Source organism: Thermobia domestica, chromosome 8 (assembly GCF_964235325.1).
Source record: "Thermobia domestica chromosome 8, izTheDome1.hap1.1, whole genome shotgun sequence".
Lineage (NCBI taxonomy): Eukaryota > Metazoa > Arthropoda > Insecta > Zygentoma > Lepismatidae > Thermobia > Thermobia domestica.
Genome location: NC_137461.1, coordinates 8,299,256 through 8,323,284, shown reverse-complemented (window position 1 = coordinate 8,323,284; position 24,029 = coordinate 8,299,256). Strand labels below are relative to the sequence as shown.

The 24,029-nt window shown below is 32.4% G+C and overlaps 1 protein-coding gene across 1 annotated transcript in view; it reads left to right on the top strand.

Annotated features, from left to right (window-relative positions):
* Positions 1–24,029, top strand: part of LOC145692677 (uncharacterized) — a 1,521,027-nt gene that overhangs the window by 1,406,842 nt on the left and 90,156 nt on the right. The window contains exons 395-405 of the mRNA XM_081768059.1: positions 237–314; positions 499–567; positions 6,698–6,769; positions 8,174–8,245; positions 8,741–8,812; positions 10,251–10,322; positions 11,539–11,610; positions 13,682–13,750; positions 17,151–17,222; positions 17,420–17,491; positions 18,782–18,850. Of these exons, the coding sequence (XP_081624185.1) occupies positions 237–314; positions 499–567; positions 6,698–6,769; positions 8,174–8,245; positions 8,741–8,812; positions 10,251–10,322; positions 11,539–11,610; positions 13,682–13,750; positions 17,151–17,222; positions 17,420–17,491; positions 18,782–18,850 (789 nt within the window). The remainder of the gene's footprint in view (positions 1–236; positions 315–498; positions 568–6,697; positions 6,770–8,173; positions 8,246–8,740; positions 8,813–10,250; positions 10,323–11,538; positions 11,611–13,681; positions 13,751–17,150; positions 17,223–17,419; positions 17,492–18,781; positions 18,851–24,029) is intronic.

Genomic DNA, 24,029 nt, shown 5'->3' with positions numbered 1-24,029 from the left:
AAAATAAGTTATCGTACGCTGAAAATCACTTACATTAAGTGTTGAAATGCAGTTATTATGGTAACACTTTTTGAATAATTGCATGATTATTTAATGACGAAGTCTTTCTTACACATGTTTAATGAAACACAGAGTGAATCTTATGAAAATCTAATTTTAATCTTTGTGCCTATGCATAAACTAATTTGTGAAATCTTTCAGTACTTACGTTTCTTCCTTTTCTTTCTCTTTTTAAGTTTCCAAAGATGAAGCAGTTCGTAAGGCTATAGTCAGAAATGTTACAGAGATTTGGTACCTTATAGTAAATGATAGAGGTAAGAATATTATTTATCACGTTATTCTAATTTAAAAAGAATTCTTAATTTAGATATTTTATAAATTGTATCTTCACCTTTTACATACAAAACTTGATATTAAAAATTTTGTAAAAATGAACTTAAAACTTTTATATTCTAACCGTATCTGTAAATCCTAATCAACTGATATTCTATTTTTCAGTTCCGTTAACTACAGATGATGATTACTTCGAATTAATTTGGGACAGTATCAGACATCGAAAGCCTGATGGTACGTAAATTTTGGTTGTTTTTTCCTTCTGTTATGTATACAACGTGTGAAAGAATCAACATATAAGAAAACATTTGATACATTCAGAAGATGTAAAAAAAATTAAATAATATTGTGTTTACTCGCGTAATAGTCGCTCTTGCATAATTGTCGCACCTTAAGTTTAAAGTGAAAACATTCACCCAACAAGAATTTCCTCGCATAAAAGTCGCAGTCTATGGAATTTTTGTCATTGTGAACGAGACTTTCTTCGAAATTGCTTATCTTGCGCGAGTTCGAGCAAAAAGAACTGTTCGTGTTTACTGACACGTAACATTGTGACCCATCTGTCAACAGAGATCAAGTAACCTACGTCCGTGCTCCATTCTGTGCGTCCCTCTCCAAGTATGACTCATCTCAGTACGGCACCTGTTTACAACCACCTCGTCTGCTATTTCATCCCACCGTATTGCTTCGAGGGATTCAAAGATCTAGTTGTGATTTCAAAAGTCACTTCCTGGCTGGCAGACAGCCTCTGGCGCCAAAGCAAGACAAACCACCTTCGTTGCTATGCGACTTTCACTTTTTATTTTATTTTTTATGTTGACACAATGTATCAAAATTCGAAATGTTTTCATTGTAGTAATAATTGAATGGCAACTTTCCTTGCGAAATAGTAGCAGTTGGATTTTCTCATTAAAAAATTGGCACAAAAAGTGCGACTATTACGTGAGTAAACACGATAATATTTTCAGAAAAATCTCAGTTCTTGCTGCAAGTCCTATAGTTGTTAAAATTGTGGAATGCACAAGATATATGATAGTATCACTCCTATACTTACAGAAACGATGTATAGACAAAATGAACGTTATCAATTTGAAAGAAAACCAATGATGTCCTGTAAGAAATTATATAAAAATGTCTTTCGTTACAACGGTAACATCCATCAACTTCCTGTCATATAGACTCCCAGATGCGCTGATGAATTTCTGATGATCTAGCAGGAATTCATAATATTGTTACAAGGAATCGTTGCAGCTTGTACCTTAATTATGTGCACACACACTTTTACCGTATTATCATAATTAAGTATTCTGCCTTTCGCCAGTTCCTGGGGCTAATGATTTTTTTCACACGAGTCGTCCAGTTCCAAACCGGCTCTTGTCCTTTTATATTAAATCCCAGAATACCGAGAAAAACTGTAGGACCTATGCGTTTTGTAGAGCTGGAAATATTTGAGGGTGTTCAAGTTTTTCACTTGAATACACTGAAGTATTTCCAGTTCTACCAAACATGCAGATCCTACATTTTTGTAACTTTTCTGGGATTTGCTGTAAATGGACAAGAACCGTTTTGAAACTGGAAGACTCATATATATTTTTTTCAACTTTAGTTTTTGGTGTGGAAATGTTTCTTCCACATTTCTCGATGTTCAACTTTCTCTTTTAACTCCCAATATTTTCTTCTATTTTTCAACTCATCGATCACTTGTGTTGTTCTTCTTCTTATTCCTCGCTTTCCTTCCATCTTTGTTTCTATGACGGTATAAGGAAGAAAATTTTTTCGCAAGATGAGTCCAATTCAATTGGCCTTTCAAAGAAAGATGTTGGCTATAAGTGTCCTCTTCTCTCCTATACGTTTTAAAACATCTTGGTTCGTTTCTCTCTGTCCATTTTTTATCTTCTCCATTTTCCTCCAACACCACATTTCGACGCTCTATAAATACTTCTTCTTTAACTTCCATAATGTTCAAGTCTCTGAACCATACAGTCTAATACTCCATATATAGCACTTGACCAACTTCTTAAGTCCGATATTGAGCCTGATAGTTTTCTTGTTGAATGCTTCTTTGGCTATGGCTATTCTTGACCAAATCTCTTTGGTGCAGTAAGCGTCTCTCGTCAAAATCTTCTTAGATACTTGAAATTATTGACCTCTTCAAGTTGTCTTTGTTCTACTCTGATCCGTAAGAGCGTGTTTCCACGGGATATTCTCATGACTTTAAATTTTTCGATGTTGATTTCTATTCCATATAGTTTCCTAGTGTAAACTATTTTCTCAATTTCTATATATCTCACAAATAAAAGTTTAGTAGATTTACATCAAGGCAACTAGAGATCAAAGAATTGATTCATTCAACAGCTGTCAAGCACTTGATTAAAAGTTGAGGTACGTGTATATTGAAATTAACAAGGGCTATATCCTTCAGGTAGTACATCTTTGACGTATCATTAACGGGAGATTTTCTAACACGTTAAGCAATTAGTACTACAAGACTGTCTCGTATGTTCGACCGTTGATTCTGCGTAAAAGAACTTGAGCTAACTCCCTGGTCTATACTTAATCCTGATCTCACTCTACTAGACATCACATAGGTGAGAATAGAGTATCTACTAAATAGTGTGTAAATTTAGATGCGGAGATCTTAAGAAGCGCTTGAGGATGAAACAAGGAGCTATTACAATGGCAGTAGAAAATAAGAATGGGAAGGCAGTCAGCTAGAGAAATGAAGTCTTAGGAAGGTGGAAAGAACATGTTGAGGAGTTATATGAGAGCAGAGATAGATTGTGTGGCCCAGGTGTTGAAGTAGAAAATGAAGTGCCAGAGGATGATAAAGGGTTTAATATTCTTCAGGATGAGTTTGAAAAGGCTATATCCGAGATTAGGAATGGAAAGACAACCGGAATAGATAACATACCAATCGAATTCATTAAAAATATGGGAGACAAGAGTAAGAAAGAATTGTTCTGTCTGCAATGAAATACATGAAACAGGAGAATGGCCAAAGGATTTTCTCAAGACGATCATCATGGTTCCGATGGTTAAGAAATCGAACCCGGAGAGATGTGAGGATTACAGAACTATTAGTCTCATATCGCATAGAGCAAAAATTATGCTTCAAGTACTGAACAGAAGATTGTATGGAAGAACAAATGAATAAATTGAGTAGAAAAGTTCGAGTTCAGGAGAGATAAGGGCACAAGAGATTCAATTGGATTACTAAGGGCACTCAGTGAAAGGTTTATAGAAAAAAAGAAAGACGTGTATGTTGTATTTATTGATCTAGAAAAGGTTTTAAACTACGTGAATTAGGAATTCTTGTTGGGAGTTCTAAAGAAGGTTGGGTTGGAATGGAAAGATCGAAGACTTATTAGAAATGTATATATGAATCAACAAGTAAGTGTTAGAATAGCGGAGAACATGACGGAGGAGAGTAGAATTCGAAGGGAGTAGAGTTCGACAGGAATTATGTATCTCGTCTACATTATTTATTTTATATATATGTAGAAAAGCCTACATAATCAAGACGGCCTTTCGATAGTAGGTACAATGATTAGATGTATACAGTTTGTATATGATATGGCGCTTGCTTGCATATGAATCTGAAAAGAAAATCAATAAGATGTTACAAAATTTGAGGAAGGGTTGTGAAGAATATGGGATGAAAATAAATATGGGAACGACAAAAAGCATGGTGATTGGAACGAAGCAGGAAAAATAGAACAAGTGATTAGTTTTCGATATCTCGGTAGTATTATTAGAGATGGTATGAGGTGCGAATGTGCAATAAAAGTAAGAATAGTAATGGCGAAAGAAACATTTAGGGGAAAGAAAATTCTATTTTGTGGTACCTTGAATAAAGAATTGAGGTAAGGACTCATAAAATGCTTCGTGTGGGGAAAAACATGGACATTATTGAAAACTGATGAAGAAACACTGGAAGATTTTGAAGTGGAGAAGAATGGAAAGAATTAACTGGCTCTATCGGGAAACGAATGAAAGCGTGTTAAAAATGATGGGAGAGAAAAGAACAATTTTAGATATTACTGAAAAGAGGGAGAGAAACTGCTTTGAGCATTGACTAGGAGAGAATTGTAGAGAGTATAGAGACGTAGAAGAAAGAGATATAGAGGGCTAAAGAGGCTGCTATTGATGGACAGTATGAAAACAGAAAAATTGTATCTGAAGACGAAAAGGTTAGCTAAGACAGTGGAGTATGGAAGGTTCTCTGTTGTGGCAAGTGAACTGAAAATGATGTCAGGATACCTATGATGATGGTCGTGATAAGTATATAATTGCTGTGTAAATGTATATTTATGGTAGTATTATGGATTGTTGCAGAAAATTGACAATTCTCGATGAATACACCAGAACACACGAGAGTCCATCAGATAAGTCGATTCATGTTTCCGGATACGTTACATTCATTCTTAGACCATTGTTCTAGATTTTAAACCTGTTTTAATTCTTAAAAGATACCTTGCTTTTTTTCTTTTTTTCTTGTTTTTCTTTTCTTTTCTTTCTTTTTTTGTATGCTTCCTTCAGTCTATTTGATATGTCTGATTCTATACATGAACCCGTCAACTCAGTGTTGCTTCTGTGATCTGTCATTCTTATAGAATGGTGACGCAAGAGTTGTTACAAAAAATCTTCTCCTCTAATGATATATTAATTTATATTCTTTTAGATTTGAGGAATATTTTTCCAAATTTGAAATGAAAAAAATGAAATCTTTAAGTTTTACGTCGCACGTTATGCCGGATAGACTCAAGGAAACTGTGATGATAAAAAGTGAATACAATTGTGGAATTTATAAAGTGAGAGGAAACGGGAGAACCCAGAGAAAACCCACGCACACTGTGTGTCCACCAAAAAATCCACTTGGCGCGAGCTGGGATCGAACCAGTAACCCTAAACACCAGATGTGAACCCTCTACCAATTAGCCACCGCGGCCTTTTCCAAATTTGATGTAACTTTGTAATATTCTTATATAAATTTTAATCTACACGACTTTTTTAGGTTACTCAATTAGACAACTGTTAAGTCAACTTAAGAAGTAAGTTATTTGTCCACATGCAAGAAACAGGTGAAAAACGAACATGTCTTAAATATAGCAGAAACGAATCACAGTAAATTAACTTTAATTGTGCTATTAAATATGTACTAATTACACATTAGATTATCTTATAATACTGTAGATTATAACTGTTCTATCAGGTCTTGTTTGCAGATTATTAAACTAAATAGAACAACAAATTGACGAAAGCTATGTGATATATATATATATATATATATATATATATATATATATATAACACAATTAAGTAACTATTTTAACGCATAGGGAAGGAGGAAAGTTTAATGAAGACAAAGTTATTGGGTTGAAATTCTTATGTAATTATGTTTTAGGGTATTACATAAACGTGTCACAATATTTTGGGAACAGATTCCTTAGATCAAAATAAGAAAAGTTCATATGGACCTGTGTTCAAAAGTGGATAGTTTCGAAGTTATAGGATGCTGAAAACATCAAGCAAGTGAAATTTAAAAATCCATACCTCCACTACTATGGAACCTCTTCTAGTCGGGTCAAGACAGCACTGAGGAACTGGTATGTGAACTATCCAAATATCCATGTTTAAGAATGCTCCAGTACTTGCATACGAATTTTTAGAGAGCTAGGTGGAGAGTGATCAAGTACTCCCAAACAGACTCTCTAAGAAATGATTGTGCAAGTACCAGAGGTTCTGAAAAATGGATATTTGGATAGTTCACATACTAGTTTCTCAGTGATATCTTGACCCAACTACGATCGGCCCTACAGTAGTGCAACTATAGACTTTTAAAGTTCATTTTTTCATGTTTTCGACATCCTGTAATTACGAAACTATGCACTTCCGACTACAGGTTCATATGAACTTTTTTCTTATTTTAATGTGAGGACTCTGTTCCCAAAATATTGTGACAATTTTTTGTAACTCTCTGTATATTTTTTTAATCTCTGTATATCATTAATTTTTCTTTGGCTTCTACGTCTCTTCTCATATATTCCATCACTTCTCTCTTACATTTAATTTGTGTTTATCACCGGACTTCTTTAGAATAGAGTGTATAACAATAGATTATACTCTTTCTTAAACTAAAGATTTAAGTTCATTTTTAAATTTGTTCTGTCATTTCATAATAAAAGTTTATTTTTCATATAAAAATAATCCAGACAATTAAGAACCTTGATAAACATTGCTACTGCCTACTGGCTTTTTACGTACATAACTGATAGAGTTCAATATACTAATGACACGAGATGATACTATTTGACATGACATGATTAGAAATTTCATGTTTTATTGTTTTATGCTCATATTTCAGGTGTTGAAGACGAAACTTACACATTTATGCGAGAAGTAACAGATGTGTGGATAGACACAATACAATATGGAGGTAAATAAATTTTGTTATATCCAAGTGCTTATTATTTGAACATATGTTAACAAGTTTTTATTTCAAGTATAATTTTTACTTGCATAAATTTATCATAAATAATTTCCAGCAATGAGACTTCATTGCTGGAAAAATATGATATTGTCCTGAAAACTGGCCTTGAATCAATTTTGAATTTCTACTTAAATGACGACTCTTGGATGCAAACATATTATCTGTCGGCTTGGGTGGTCTTGGTATTCGACGAACTGTGGATATGGCGATTTTAGAATCTTAGCGTCTTACTACAGATCTTTACGTTTAGTCGAGGCTCTGCTTCCTCAAGGTTATTGTTTGGACCCATATGGTTCAGTTCAGGAAGGTTCTAATAGGTGGGCTAGATACAAACCTCCCAGAAATTAGCAAAAGGATACCAATTACAACTTACTTACATAATTATCTGTTACAACCTGTTGTTGTTCCGGAAAATAAATCCTCATCTTCCGAAGCGAATACATGCTTGATTGCGATACCTTCCCCATCTTTAGGCGTCATTTGTCAAATGAAAGTTTCCAAATTGCTGTTCCTCTACGTTTAGATTTAGCTGTTTGTGAGACTCATCACTGTCCAGCTTGTGGATATCAGGTTAACCATCGTAGCCTGCATGGCCTTTCATGCATGAAGAACGCTGGTAGATACGCCCGACACTCGTTAATGATATAATATTACGAGCTCTTAACATGGGAACATTCTGGTTGCTGTCGTTCGGTTGGAAAGCGATCACATGGTATGACATTGGTTCCATGAATGAGAGGTAAATACTCATTATAGGACTTTACGTACGCTCGTTTAAGTCTCCTTCTATCTGTTATGAACCCTGGAGCTGCTGCTAATCTCAGAGAAGATGAAAAGCAAAGGAAATACAACAACCTTCTCGAAAATGTTGTTTTCAATCCAATTGCTATTGAGACTAGTGGCGCTTGGGGTAGAAGAAATCTTGAATTTATTTCGGAGGTAGGAAGCTGCATTTCTTGCGTTTCCGGCAAAGTTTCTTCTACATCTTTTCTAACACGGCGCATAGTTGTTTTTATCCAATGTGTCAACGTCTTGTCGGTCCTTGCCACTTTACCATCTGGAAAGAAACTAGATGAAGTGTTTGTTCTCTAACAAGAATAGAAATTTAATTTAATTTCACATATTTTCACAACTTGTAGTAACAGAGTGCAGAGTGTTTTCCATTACGTAAATATTGTGATATAATTTTAGGTTTTGCATTGTTATTTTTTATATTTCTAGTTTATCTCTAATTTTGTAATAATATCTGCAAAGTATTATGTAATAGCGGTACAAAATGATTATTATTAAAATAATTATCAAAATTTATAATTAGTTGAATAATATGAGTGTTTCTATTGATTATTTTAGATGTTGACAAGCTAAAACCGATGATCACACAAGTTTTAGCAGAACTATGGGCTTTGTATAGTGCTGCTCCAGGTAAGGATCTATTTGATTTTTTATAAGTTCTTTATTTCTGCATTTATTTATCTAATTTCTGTTAATAATTATTTTTTTTTTAGGAATACTACATTTAACAGAAAAGTAAATGTAGTAAATTATTATGAAATTAGTGTGTCTAGGAAAAGACTAACATAGTTCATTACTCCAATATTGTGTAATTTATACATTATACATATTCTCTGTTCAACAAATTTTGATCGAAAGTATGTAAATTGTTTAAATTTAAAAATAGTTTGTATAAATAAATAAATAAAAATTTAAAAAATTAAATTGATTAAAAAATAGCTATGTCTAATTTTTCTTTAAATGTATCATTAAAGTTTGTAGTATACATTATATTCAATACCAATACATGTCATTTAAATTTTGTTATCAATTAGGGGAATTCTTACGTCTTGCAAACTGCTCAAGGCCTTTTATAAATCAATATATAGTATCAAGTATTGAAAGTTATGTATTATTATTTTACAGGAAACAAGAGTCAGGAGAGTAGCTTCGTACATACAAACCTTGAATTATGGACTATGGCAAAATCGCTTCCAGGTAAGATGTGTAATCATTGTAATATAATTTGCAATATACTTAAGATTATTGCACATCGCCATCTTAAAATGATGCAAAGGAAAGCTTTTTCCTGTTATTTATAGTGCATATTTAATTATTTACTGCATTACGTTTCACTTAAATCTCTAAAATTATCAACTGTATCAAAACAAGATAATGTTACTACATCCAGTTATACAAGGAGTTACAAAAACGTGTCACCATATTTTGGGAACAGATCACATCAAAATAAGAAAAAAAAAAGTTAATATGGATCTGTACTCACAACTGGATAGTTTGGCAGTTATATGGTGCCGAAAACGTGAAACAAGTTAACTTTAAAAGTTCGTAGCTTCATTACTATGGGATCTATCGTAGTTGGGTCAAGACATCACTGAGGAACTGGTATATGAACTATCCCAAGTATCCATGTTTAAGAATGCTCCAGTACTTGCACACCAACTCCCAAACAGTTTCTCTAAAAATGATTGTGCAAGTACCAGAGGTTCTGAAAGATGGATATTTGGATAGTTCACACACTAGTTGCTCAGTGATGTCTGGACCTGACTGTGATCGGTCCTATAGTAATGGAACTATGGACCTTTAAAGTTAATTTTTACTGCCCAATCCAACCCCTAAGCAAAGGAAAAGTACGTACGTTATGAGGACATTGGGCCTTTACTATACATGAAAATAAATATTAATAAATTCAACTGTACAGTAATTTACCCCATAAGACAGACTTCAGAAAAATACTTGAACGGGTCTTCGTGTCGGATTTTTTCTCCCTACCAGGGTGCGGTTGAGTTATCCGGACTTCCGGGTTATCGAGTGCCAAGTTTTAGGGATTCTACTGTAATTCAATTTCATGTAAAAGATTATCATATTTTGCTTCAATCTATACGAAATATTTCTAGCTCAATATACATATAAAAGACAATTCACAATCGCGTGATTCAGTACAATCACCGTAACTTCGAAACATTTCATATTTCATTAGACTAAAATTTATTTGTTGCTGTCGAATATTTGCTGAAATTCTGTTAACATTATCTGGTCATATTCAACTGAGTATAAGTGTTTTTAATGTTCAGTATTGATTGATACTTGCTGATAGTGAATAACAATCACTATATTAATATACTTTGTATCAAAGTTATGTGTTAATCTCTAAACGTTATTCGAAATTTAGATGATTTAAATATTAATAAAGACAGGTGATATGTTTTAATCAATAGAGCCAACCATTTTAAACTAATTCATTTGCAATTGATCAGTTTTTCATTTCTGGTAAAACTTTCTTGAAATACAAAATCATTTAGCTCTTAAGAATAATATCCTACATTTTTATTATTATGTAATTATTCTAAGTGTAGAAGATTATGTTGACATATACCAGTTACTTTATTTTCTTCTTATTTTTTATTCTTTTTCCCAGAAAACAGAGATTTACGAAATATTTTCCTGAGAAACATTTACACCCTATGGCACTCCACGCATACAAATCTACGTAAGTGTTTTCCTGCATATACCACTACATATTTTCCTTTTGTGAAAATGTTTCAAAAATGACTTAAAAATAGATTTTTATGTAGCTTCTAAATTAAAATTTTGAGTAAAAAGGAGGCAATTAAAATGCTAAAGTTGTTGAGTAGTTAAGTGATGCATTTCAAATAAATTTTTAAATATTATTCCTAACGTTTGTGTTTAATAGGTAAGCAAACGTATGCAACCAACATATAATCTATGTGTGTTTATAGTACATATATGTTCAGAGCAAGCAAACAATATGGACAAAGTTAAGTTAGTGTAATTTACTCTTATACAATTACGTGATTCCATTGATATATTGTTATAAATAGAGATCGAATGTTTAGCCATTAAAAACCTGGAAAATAGGCAGGCAAATAGGCACTTAAAATTTAAAAATAGACACTAAAATATAACTCAAAACGATGAAGATAAATACTCAATGAAATTAAAATATAAATTCAAATCATAGATAAGGTTCAAAGAATATAGAAATATACTTGTTTCTTAATATTTTCTTTTATTGTATATACATAAACGAAGCTTAGCATGTATTTAATGTATATTTTGTAAATACATTCTATACAGCATTTTATTATTACACATAATACTTCAAATTTATTCACTTTATCAGTAAACACAACAGTCCAAAGTTTTACGGCATCTTATCACTACTAACGGCACTTATGTTTTTCGGAAGAGGCAGAATCCTTTCATCCTTTGTTGAAATACTAAATTATATATTTTTCCTAATAAAATGTTATTTTGAAGAAAATGCATAGAATAGGCAACATTAGGCATTGAAACAATTATTTAGGCAAAAAAGGGCAAAATAGGCAAAATAAAATTGGCTTAAATTAAAACTATAACCTCCCCATATAAACTTCAAAACATTATTTTTGATCGTATCTTTAATATTAAAGAATAGGCATCTTACCTAACATCCAGTCTCTAGGTATAAAAGACCTACTGCATGTATCAATTTATTTGCATGTAAAGTAAAAAAAATGAAAATACATAAACTGTAAATTAAGAATACATAAATGAACTGGAAGGAGATTTTGCTGGGAACCAGATTTAACGAGTATACGGTATAGGTGATATTGAAAGTTTTTAATACTATGTTCAGTGAAACATCTCATTTAAGAAAAACATTAAATATATTTTGTTTATCTTTATTATGTTTCATTTTACAGCACAAGAGAACATAGATACCGATGAATATCTGGACTTCATTTATTCGGAAGTCAAGCGGAATCCACGTAAAAGTAAGAACTGAAAGATATTTTATTTTGATTTTATTAAAATAATTTTAGAGTACCATTTGCATTATGTACACATGTTTACAAATAATTCCAAAAAGTAGGTGCAATAATCAGTACTTCTTTCATTCATCAGAAAAACAAATAATTCCAATTATTCTGTAATTGAACCGAATTGAATTGAATTTTATTGCGTTCAGTGACCATGTACACTGGCTAATTGCCATATGGTATAGAACATGTCAATGATGTGGATATACAAATGCATATTCATACTAAAAACATAACTACTTTTACAATATTTCCTAGTTGATATATTGTACTTATGAAAATATTGTAGTTACCTTGTACTTTTACAAAATAGAAAAATATAATATGCACCAAAATTACATTTACGACTTAGCAGAACCTAGACCAGTTTGAAAGTATTCCACACACGGTAAAAGTAGTGGTTTAGCAACAGAGTACGTACAGACTTTTTGAAACTTTTATGATTGGTAAGAGACTTAATTTGATTAAGCAATGAGTTAAAGAGCTGTACATCTTTGTATGCAGGGGCGGATCCAGGGGGGCGATCGGGGCGATTGTGTCCCCCAGAAAAGGAAACTTTCTTATTTTATATATATAAATAAAACCCATTCCAAAGTTTGGAGCCCTTAAAAGTAGCAGTATGACAACCCACCGCCCCCCCCCCACAGAATTCGGTCCTGGATCCGCCCCTGTTTGTATGCAATTGTTTTAAAAAACAAAATGGTATTATGAAGAGGAACTTGGAGATGTGACTTCATTCTCGTATAATAAATAACCTTGTTTATCTGAGTTCGTTATGTACAGTTCTTGTTTCTTGTGGACCAAAACTAATGCTTCGTATATATACAATGAAGGAAGTGGAAGAATATTTAGGTCTTTGAATAGCGTTCTGAAAGAAATATAATATGAAGTATTGGTGATTATTCTTGTCACTTTCTTTCGGTGTATAAAAACTTTGTTAAATTCAGTGGATGAATCCCAAAAGGCTATTCCATATCTGATTTTGCTGTGGAACAGTATATGGTAAGGTGTAGCACTGCTTGTCTGCTTAAAATCTGAACAAGTGGCCTCATTAGGAAAAATAACAGAGGATAATTAATGAGATAATTTTGCAATCTGTTGAGACCAGGACAAATTATTATCTATCAGAAGACCAAGAAACTTGACTGTTTCGGTTGGCTTTGTTATTTTTTCGTCTATTCGAAGTACTCGATATGATGTCAATTTAGCATGGTTAAAATGAAAGTATAAGCAAGATGTTTGTCAAAGTTTAGAAATAGTTTGTTGTTTCCCAACCAGGAAACTATCTATGACATACTGTTATCTATTTTCTTTTGGATTTTGGGTGGTTCTGATTTTATAACAAATAGGTGATACATTTGATGTTACAATTGCAACGTAATGCTTTAACAGGGTTATAACTGCAGAAACTTACGAATAAGACTTTCGACTGATAATATATATTTAGATCTTTAATTTTACACACCTGAATGCGTTTTTGTGGCTATTGGACCGTAGGAAAATTCTGGTAATTAAAATGATCCATGTTAGTACTTTGTTGGAAAATTTGATATGCAATAGACATTTCAAATACATAAATTAGGATGAATGAGTCAGTGAATATAGTTAGATTTTGGCCATTTTTGTACTCTTCGTCTAATTTAATTTATGTTTTCAAAAGTAAACTAAATTCAAATTATAATGAAACAGACTATGAAAGTTATTAGGAAAGAAACAATTACTATTTCCTAATTTGATTAAAATAACTATTACAACTCTAAAAGTAAGATTCCTCAAATAACTTCTCACCAAACTATACATAGTTATCAGTAATGAGAACTATGCATATCTAAAGAGCCTGGTTATTAAAAACAATATATATATATATATATATATATATATATATATATATATAAACAATATAAAAACAATATATATAGTATTGATTACCATTATTCAAGGAAATACAAATATTTTGTTATATATTGATCAATGAGTCTTTTAATATGTGATTTCAATAAGATTAATTTTTTTCTCTTTTTTTCAGTTTACAGAAAACAATATAATTTTATTAAATTATTAATACAAATATGGCATTCCTATAGATTATATCCAGGTAAGATTTATTTACTCAGAAATGTTACAGTAACGTCTTTACATGCTTACTATTATTAGCAAAATTTTGCAATAGCTATTGTTAGCATTTTTATTATTCGTAGACAGGTAAGCAGAAATTAAGGATACATAAAAATATTATTAATTTTGGACTTCCCAATACAAAGAGATACTTCATTAAAATATTAGATTTAATATACCAGGGTTGGCTGGCTTAAACCTTGAAGTAAACCAGGTGTTTTTTCTACAGAAAAAAAAGAAAAAAGAAAAAGAAAAAAAGAAACTGGTTTAAACCAGAAAACGAGAAATGTTCGTAAAAGTGTAAGTGTTCGTAAAATCTTGATGCACGTACATTTGTGGGTTATCACGTTTCACTCTCGTATATTCAGACCTAAATTCCCCATTCATTACTCAAAGAGATTATACTACAAAATCAACTTTTTATATATATACACATAAGTTTGTGAATATTTCTTTTGTGATTTTTTTATAGATTGTTTCGTTACTATTGTTATGCAATTGCTATCAAATAAATTCTAAATATTATTTCGTTTACTATAATGTTTACTATTGTTAAAATACATCGAAACGCCGTACTTTCTTGGGGTGGATAATACAAATCCCACGAGAGGTATTTATTGAAATCAGAAGTATCTTTTGTATCTATTTATGTATAGATGGGTCTATAGACTCAAATAATTCGTATCTTTATTCACTTTTCTTACTGATATGAAAATTAAGTCGTTATATTTCTTTAACTTGGACTAATAAAAGTCGTAGTGAATTAACTTGGACTAAATTAGTTCTTTTGTACTCTGCAGTATTTTGAAATTGTCCATATGTAATTCTGTATAATGGTTTCACTTGTGCAATTATTTATCTTTTTGTCCTTCCGGAATGACTCTTGACAATTATACTAACAAGTATGTGAAGATTAGTACAACGTATTTTTATCAGGAGTCCTTCGTGAGTGAGTCGGCAGACATATCGCATTTGTGGCGAATTAGTCTCGGTTTCGAGTTCAAATGGAGGACAAGTTCTCTCGGATGTAAGCCGAGAAGCGGTTTGGATTCCGCTTTAAGTTTATATGACCCCTTCCAGTATAACCTGGTTGTTGCATAATAACATCAAGGTGAAACAAACTTATTTCTGTCCATATATGATATAAATACATAGAGCAAACTATTTAAACCGAAAAAGAAAAACAACAACAGGTTTAAACAAAAAACGGGTTTAAACCAAAATAAAACGGGTTTTTTGGATTTTAAATAAAAACCATGGTTTTTGCCAACCCTGTAATATACACTGCAAATTTTTTAGTCTTTCTATTATACGTGCAATTGTGAAATATTAAGTGAAGTTAAATATTATTTTCTACATTTATTGGCATTTAATGCCAAAAGTTGTTAAATTACAATACTTTATATTAAAGAGATACAGATCTAATTATATTGTTTCAATAAGGTATTTCTTTAAAATAAGTTAAGCATAATTGGACAGCTTTGAATGGAATGTCTGTTACTCTAAAATTTGGGAACTATTTACTATAGAATTATGTTTCTTAGAAGTTCTTAATATTTTGGTGATAATTTCACGGGAAAATGATAACTTTTAACGCAGATATTTGGTATTAATGAAAACAAAATTATTATAAGAGCGTTAGAATACAGATAAACGTATTTAATGTTAGTACCAGAAGATGATACAATCTAATGACGTATGTTATTTAAACCTGCATCTTTACACTAGAATTTATTGCACTTTAACCATATTCTAAACTTATACTGTAAATTAGTTTTGCCAGATAGATAAAAGAGACTTAATGTTAATTCAATTTCTAGTCTGAGCTGACGAAAACATTATTCCTAATTTTTGTACGTACCATACGCTGTAATCTTGCGAGCGATATAACGTATCTAGAAATTTTATAATCATTACAGTATATTTGGATTAATTTCGAATAAAGCACCAATGACAGAACTACTTTGCAATGAGACCTGAGTTCAGTTCCCGGCGAGAGTTCATGTGGTTCGAATTCCACGTTAGCCTGTAGATCCACGTCTCAAGTAGCCTCGCTGTTGAAAGGGACGCTAAACACTAATCAATCGAATCCAAGCAATCCTCTGCGCTAGAAATTCACGTAATAGTTCTAGGAAAACTGCTTTTTTGTTATCTTTTTATATAAAAATATATGCTAATCATACAATTTTATGAATAACTTTCAAAATCTTATCTAAAATCATTAGTTGATGGTCTGCTAAACAACATTGTGTAATTTTTATACTAAGCATTAGATGCGTTTACAAGGTTAATTGAAAATTTGGAGATAATTTGGCTAAATTCTTTACGGGATTAAACAAATTCGTTTATGGGATCTTTTGTATACATTCTTTTCTTATAGAATGCAAATAAAATTTCTTCCAATGTAAAAAAAAAAGGCAAAATAATGACGTAATAATGGGCATTTATTCTGAAGTTGGTCGTCCGCCTGGTTTTCGACAAAAAGGGTAATAACAGCTACAAAAATTTAAATGTTACCAATTTTTAGGACCGCTTTAAAAGGGTATAATAGAGAGGGTAGGATATAGTAGAGAAAGATAGGGATAAGTAGGATAGGGTAGGGTCGGATTAGCTTAGGGTTAGGGAAGTTTTGACCCATTTTGTAAAAATTAATAGAGTGTAAGTTTTTGTCTCTGTGTAAGGATACCAAACGGGAGTCTCTGTAGACTTGCAGCCATGTTCAGAATACAAATGCTAATTGCGTTCTAACAATCCAACCATGCGGTAACATTGCGTGAAGTAGTTCCTTCTGCTTGCCAAATAGTTGCATGTTTATAACTGCTTATATATATATATATATATATATATATATATATATATATATATATATATATATATATATATATATATACAACTTCCTCTCTCCTTACATATTATCAAGAGCTCATCAATGGCTAAGCGGCTAGCGTGGGAGACCCGGCCATTCCATTCCCGGCGGGTGCTCAGGTGGTTCGAATTCCACGTTAATCAGTATGTTCACGTCTCATATAGCCTCGCTGCTGAACGGGACGTTAAACTCAAAATCAACTCAACATATTATCAAGCACACAAACGATATCTATTTCTTCCCGGTGAATTTTCAAAATTTTGCTAGAAACTGACGATCAACTTTGGAAATTAATCCTAATAATATTGTTACCTCGAAGATAAGTTTAATATTTCTTATCTAGTATTTGGTTAAAAATATTTTAGTTGTATTATTATCTGTCTTTCTATAAACATTACCTCTTTTTTTCTGCAACTCCGTTCAAGTATTTTTGGCTCATACGGTTTGCCAAATACAGTTTTTAAATCAAACGATGTTTAAAACTTTTACTTACAGTTTCTTCCTTCTGTTTCAGATAACGAGGAAACGAGACAAGGATTTGAAAAGAAACTAAACGAACTCTGGAATCGTTACAGTCCAGCCAAGAGTAAGTGGTCAACGCTGTATAAAAATAATCGACTTATTCAATAACTATTGATTAATTGTAATCATTATAAAATATATTTTCTTTTTCTAACTTATATTTCTTGTATTGTAGTTATTTCAAATCATAACGGAAAATAAAAATTGTAATAAAATATTTAAAGTTGAACTAAAAATAATAACTTTTTTTGTTATTTATAGATAACGAAGAACAGAAATCTAAATTCATAAGAGCTGCACTTCAATTATATGTTGAATTAAGACAAGATGTGGGTAAGTAGCTTAATTTTCTATTATATTTAGTTTATAGTTCATTTTATATTAACTGAATATATAAATCATGTGTTCGTAAAATATTAAGAAAGAAACAAGCTATATTGTTCTTTGAAATAGAATTGTCATATTAAAGATGGATATTATATAAGGTATGACGGAAGATAAAAGAAAGAGAGAAGAAGAAGGTTGCAAGTACTGGCTAGCACTAAAGAGAAAATTCTTTCGTTGAAACGGATATTTAACAGGGGGTCGCAGAACAGCTAAAGCCGTACCAGTCATGACTGGACATTGATGACATAGTAATTTACTGAATTATTTCGATGGAAACGTGATAATTTTTATACAAGGCTATATTCATACAGAAACATTTGATGCTGAACTGACAGGGAATCGAATACTGGTCTTCTGTTGGCAGCGGGATTTCTCTCACTAAACGTTTTGAACTCAGTACACACAGGGATGAATTCAGGGGTAGCCCGGGGGAATCTCTCCCCCGAAGAAAATTAATTCTCCCTGGAGAAACTCTCAAAATTTCAATCACAAAATGTAGAAATTACATCACCCAAACTTCCCTCCCCCCGATGAGTTCATATTCCCCCCGGGTGAAAATGTCTGAATTCAACACTGGATACACAGTAAAGTTATATTGTCCTTCTTCCATTCTCATTAAACTCAAAAGTAGAAATTATGGAAAAAACTGAGCCAATTGACATTTGTCAAAACAGTGCTGGTGAGCGAAATAACACATTGATGACATAGTAATTGGTTTTACAGGTGAACCTCACATTTAGTCGTGACTGCTTGTACACTGAAAACTTTCCAACACTTGCTGATCGTCTCTCTAGCTCCCATCCTTAATGATACTTCTTTCTCGGGTTGTTACTCCATACAAAAAGATGTCATGACAACATGCAATCACCATTTGAAAGTGAGTTTTCCAACAAATTCTGCAAGAAGTGACATGAGCACATTGTCTGAAGTTTGTTTATTTCCCCCCAAACCCAAGAAATGAGCTATTTCCAGACAATTTACAGAAATAATTCAACGTAATGTGTACATGATAAAGCAACAGTACTTTGTTACAGTTAGAATTCGTTTACTTTGGAAATCATTTTAAAAATATATTACAAAATGATAATTTTGTATTTGTAATACATCGGTTATTTAATGTGTAACTATGTTTTAGAACATGGACACTATAGTTAATAATTAATGTTATATGCTGTGATTAGTATTTATCAAACATTCGTTATGTTTAATGAAATATTTATTTCCATTTGATTTCAGAAAACAGAGAATTGCGCAATAAATTTATTCAGCTAGCATTAGAGTTTCTTGCTGTACCTGGTGAGAAAGGTAAAATATTTTTATTTTTTACAACCAAAACACATACAATTTTATTTAAAATTTAAAGTTTTAAAACATTGATGTAATTTTAAAAAGAAATATAGTTGTCCTTCTCTAGGGTAGAATTTATTTCTATGCAACAGTTTCTGTTAATTAGTCATATTAATCAAATTTGAAGTAAATTCTAGAGATAAAAACATGTGATTATTTATCTGAGAAACGAAATATGGGGAGTAATTGGTAACGTAGAGGTTTTACATAACCACAATATGCTGGATAGCTAACTTCAGTTTTTCGCTTATTTGCGCTTTTCATTGTTTGAATTGATTCGTATCACACTTATATATATATATATATATATATATATATATATATATATATATTCCAAGCACAATAGTTGTTAGTTATGTGAAGTCTAAGAATTTAAATAGTTTAATACAGACTTGAAGAGAAAAAAGTGTGCGGTAAATCTAGAGAAGTAGTGAGTAGAATAATAATATCACACTGGCATAGTATGCCAGAAAAATCGGTATCAATCTGCAGCCCAGTCACACTTCTAAGTCTCTGAACTTGATTTCATCCATAACTATACAGGATTTATTATTAAAAAGTTTCAAATGCTTTCCCAATTTATCATATGCACAGAGAGTCAATAAAATGTTGAGGAAACTAAAACTCTGTAACTGAAAAAACTAATGTTTATTTTTTTAAAAAAAAAAGTCTGTGTACATGCACTAAGTCGGATAGTATACCAATAAAACACGGTGTTCCCCAAGGTTTAGTGCTGGGGCCGTTCTTATTCATATTGATAATAAATAATTTACCACTGAGTATCTCAGCTTTCTGGGTATCTGAGTATCTTTATCCTGATAATACGACATTGCTAAACATGAGCAATAATTCTACAGAATTAATGAAATTGAATGAGGAAACTTTATAGAAACTAAGAAATGGTTGAAGGCAAACGAATTTCTTCTTAAGAAAAGAGAGAAACACTAGACAAATATTTTCATTGAACGAAGATCCAGAAGTGTTGAAAAATGTAAAATTTCTAGACATTATTCTGGATAGTCAATTGACATGGAAAGCACATATAGAATATGTATTTGTAAAACTTTCGAGAACAATAAGTATACTACGAAATTTAAGAGATACAGTTCGGTCCAGAAGAATATCCCCACTATGAATTTTGATTGAGAAATATCTTTTTTATCAGATTTTCGTTGAAGTTTGCGTATCTACACTGACTGTTTTGGTAATTGGGTAACGGTAATTTATTCTTAAATCGCTTGCAGGATTTTTTTACTGATATCTGGTATAATCGACTACTTTTTCTCTGTGGTGCGCTTGTTTTGGGAGAAAATATGCGCAACCTATATTTTTTTTTCGACGCTCAGAAATATTAATTAAATAGGAAACTGAAGAGTATTGTTCCAAAATACTTGCTCTGGATGGCGCAATTTTTTGGTTCCCGTCATTTTTCAGTCAGCTGTTTTCTAGGAGGCAGAGTGGTGGGGAACGAGTGCATATTGACAAGTTTAAAGATTTGCTGGTTCTCTATTCTAAATTACAAAGATGGGTTGTGCGAAAACGAAGCTGTATTTGTGTTAATACCCATTCCATTTAATGAATTACTCATATATTTTCAGTTTCCACATTATAAGGAAGAAAAAGGACCTGTCTCCAAGAAAACGAGGTACGATTTTGGGACTGAAGTCGCAAGAAATATCGAATAGAGAAACGGCAAGAAGGTTGGATACTGATCACAAAACAGTGGACAATGTTCTAAAATGTCAAAATGGAACTGGAATGTTAAGTTTACGGCATCAGTGTGGACATAAAAAAAGGGCAACCCCGAGATTGTGCAGGGCAATCAAAAGGATTGCGAAGGAAGACAGAAAATTAGTGCAAAGCAAGTTACTGCAAAGATAAAGGAGGACTTAGGTGAGAGTATTTCACACCAAACAGTGTTAAGACGTCTTTCGGACATGAATATTAAAAAGAAACCAGCCGTAAGGAAGCCTCGTTTGACACAAAAACACATCACGGGCAGAAAAAGATCGTGGATATGTTTGGAAATTGGACAGTTGATGATTGGAAAATGGTAATTTTCTCAGATGAGAAGAAATTCAACGTTTTCGGTAATGATAATGGTGTAAAATTGTGAATGGAGCCGGGAGAGGAGTTAAAGCAAGAGTGTATCACGGAGACAAAAAAGTTCACTGAAAGTGTAATGCTATGGGGAGTAATGTGTTCCAAATGTGTGGGAAGAATTCAAGTTTGCTCAGGTCCAATCGATGGTTTAGCATACTGTGAGATACTAAAGAAGGAACTTTTGAATACAGCTAGGGACCATTTCAGTGGCTTAAACCTTGGACCATTCATTTTCCAAGATAATAATGCATAGTGACACCGATCTAATTAGACTTGTCCAACAGTGTGAATCAGAATTAGGTATTCAGAGGTTATGGTGGCCGGCAAATTCACCTGATATGCACCCCATCGAAAATTTGTGGGCTATTATGCCTTCCAAATTGAACAAATGTTGTAGTAACAGAACAGAATTAATTTTAAAAAATCTTCATGTTTGGTACCATGAAATCGAGCCTGATACATGTGAGAACTTGTTATATCAATGCCAAAAAGAATTCAGGCTCTTAGAAAAGCTAATGGACGATACACAAAATATTGAAACACTGTTCATTTCTATGTTAATGTAAACTGTATTGTAAAAAAACAACATGAAGGTATATTACAAAATATGAGTAAATAACCTCGCATTAAAGTCATAAACAAAGCTTTTCCAGAAAACATAAGGGTGGGGATATTTTTTTGCACCGAACTATATTGTCCCGAACAACTACGTAAGATCAGTATATTTTGTTTTGTTTTGTTTTTCAAAGTACCACACATTATGTTTTGTTTTGGGGAACAGTAACTACATAAATGAGTTTCTGTTACTACAAAAAAAGTTATTAGAATAATCAGTGGGGCATCATATAAAGAACACAGTAAACCTTTGTTCTGTAACCTGAAAATTATGACTGTTGTTAATTTATATATATATATATATATATATATATATATATATATATATATATATATATATATATATATATATATATATATATATTGTTTTAGTATATGTAAAACAAAATATGTCAGATATACAGCGGAGGCAAGATATTCATTCATATAATACAAGATCTGAGAAACACGTTGATATATCGTATAGCAGACTATCAAAAATTAAAAATAGCTATACAGTGCAAGGTAAAAAATTTATGAACAAATTATCAATACGCATGCAAAATTTACCTATCACTCAATTTAAAACCAAAGTGTATAAATGGTTAGTTGTTATACCCTATTATAATGTTAAAGTGTTGGAGGAAGACAAACCTATATTGGTATAGGTTAAGAAATTTATTTGTATAGTTTCATTTGACATTGTCTATTGCCTGCATACAGACTTAATGACAATAAAATATTCTATTCTATTCTAAAGTTCAAAGCTTTCTTATTTTCTAAGGTTCATCGCCAAACCTAGAATTATGCATCTTTTACGTTACAGTGCTTTTCCGTTACCGAGAACTGCCTACTTACGCTGCTCGTCCGGGATTCAGAATGAATTCACTCATTTGTCCACCAGATTGTCCAAACTGGCTGATTTCTGTGCAAATATCTCTGTCTTTACATGTTCCCACAGCCAGTAATCATAATTCTGGTGATCATGCAGGCCAAAGTGTGGGTTCTTGTCGACCTTTCGAACTCTTCTGAAATTGTTCGTTAAGAAACTGATGATCTTCAGATGCAAAATGATGTGGTGCTCCACCTTATTGCACGTGGACACCATTTCGTGATACTTGGCTTGTCAACGTCTAACACAAGAAATATCTGTCCTCATATTCATATATCTGTCCCCATTTACTACTTCTTTTTCGACGAAAAATAGACCAATTAAATGGTCCATTAAAGTCATGCACCAATCATTGAATTTAGGACTACTCTGCGTATGTGCTCGAACTCATGTGGATTTGAAACTTGCCAAATTTGGTAGTTGGGCTTGTTCACTTTTCCAGAAGAAATGTGCCTTATTTGAGAACAAAATGTAAAAGAGAAGGTCACATCACTTTGTGAATGGTTAAACATCGATTCACAAAATTCTATTCTAATACGACGATATTTATCTATGAATTCATGCATCAATTTAAACTTGTAGGGACGGGGCTTTACCTTCTATTGTATGGTTTTGTGTAACATTGTCTTTTGCATTCATAATTCCAAAGATTTTCGTTTAAGAAATTTCATCTCCCAACACTCTTCTGCACTGTCTGGGTCACGTCGTCGCTCGATTTTGGCCTTTCATTGCGTTCCAAATGTGACATTTCCCGTAGCCGTGAACTTTTCAAATCATTTGTTGATACTTATCTCTGTTTGGGCTGGTTTCCTACAATTTCTTTGAACTTTCTCCATGAAAAAAAAAAAAAAAAAAAAAAACGAGCCTTTGTAAGTATGGACACTATCTTGAGTCACGTATTTATTAGTACCATTAAGTAGTGTGTCGAAAACAAAATTTTAAACATATATAAATACACTATGTATAAATAAAACAAAACTGTAAATAAATATAAAAAATATATTTATATATATAACAGAATTTTAGTTTTCTACAGAACTTGATGTATTCCCTGTGTATGTTTGTAAGTACAGTAGAGCGTCGATTATCCGTACGTCGGACAACCGAACGACCGCTTAACCGAACTGTGTACTCGCTCGCACCTGTTACTCTCCCACCCTACCGTCCATCATCTCCCTCACTCTTAAACCAAGTTTCCCACAGTAGTCGCCGCACTGAGCCACCGCTGGCGGAACATTGCTTCTAATGGGGCCTTCATAAGGCGCTGCTGACCGGCCAAGCCGCCAGTCGCTGTGTTTCAACAATCAGCACACTTCTGTCGGTTTGTCACTGGTTGTAGAAGTACAGTACAGTACAGTACAGTTCGATTATCCGAACAAACCAGTTTTCCGAACACCCATGTCCCCGAATTACTTCGGATAATCGACGCTCTACTGTATTTAGATCAAGAGAGTAGTTGTCAGATTTGTCTGTTTTTGTTATTGTTTCGTTGTATTATAGACACGATGCATGCTAGTGGTAATTATCTTAGTAACATGTCATTAAACA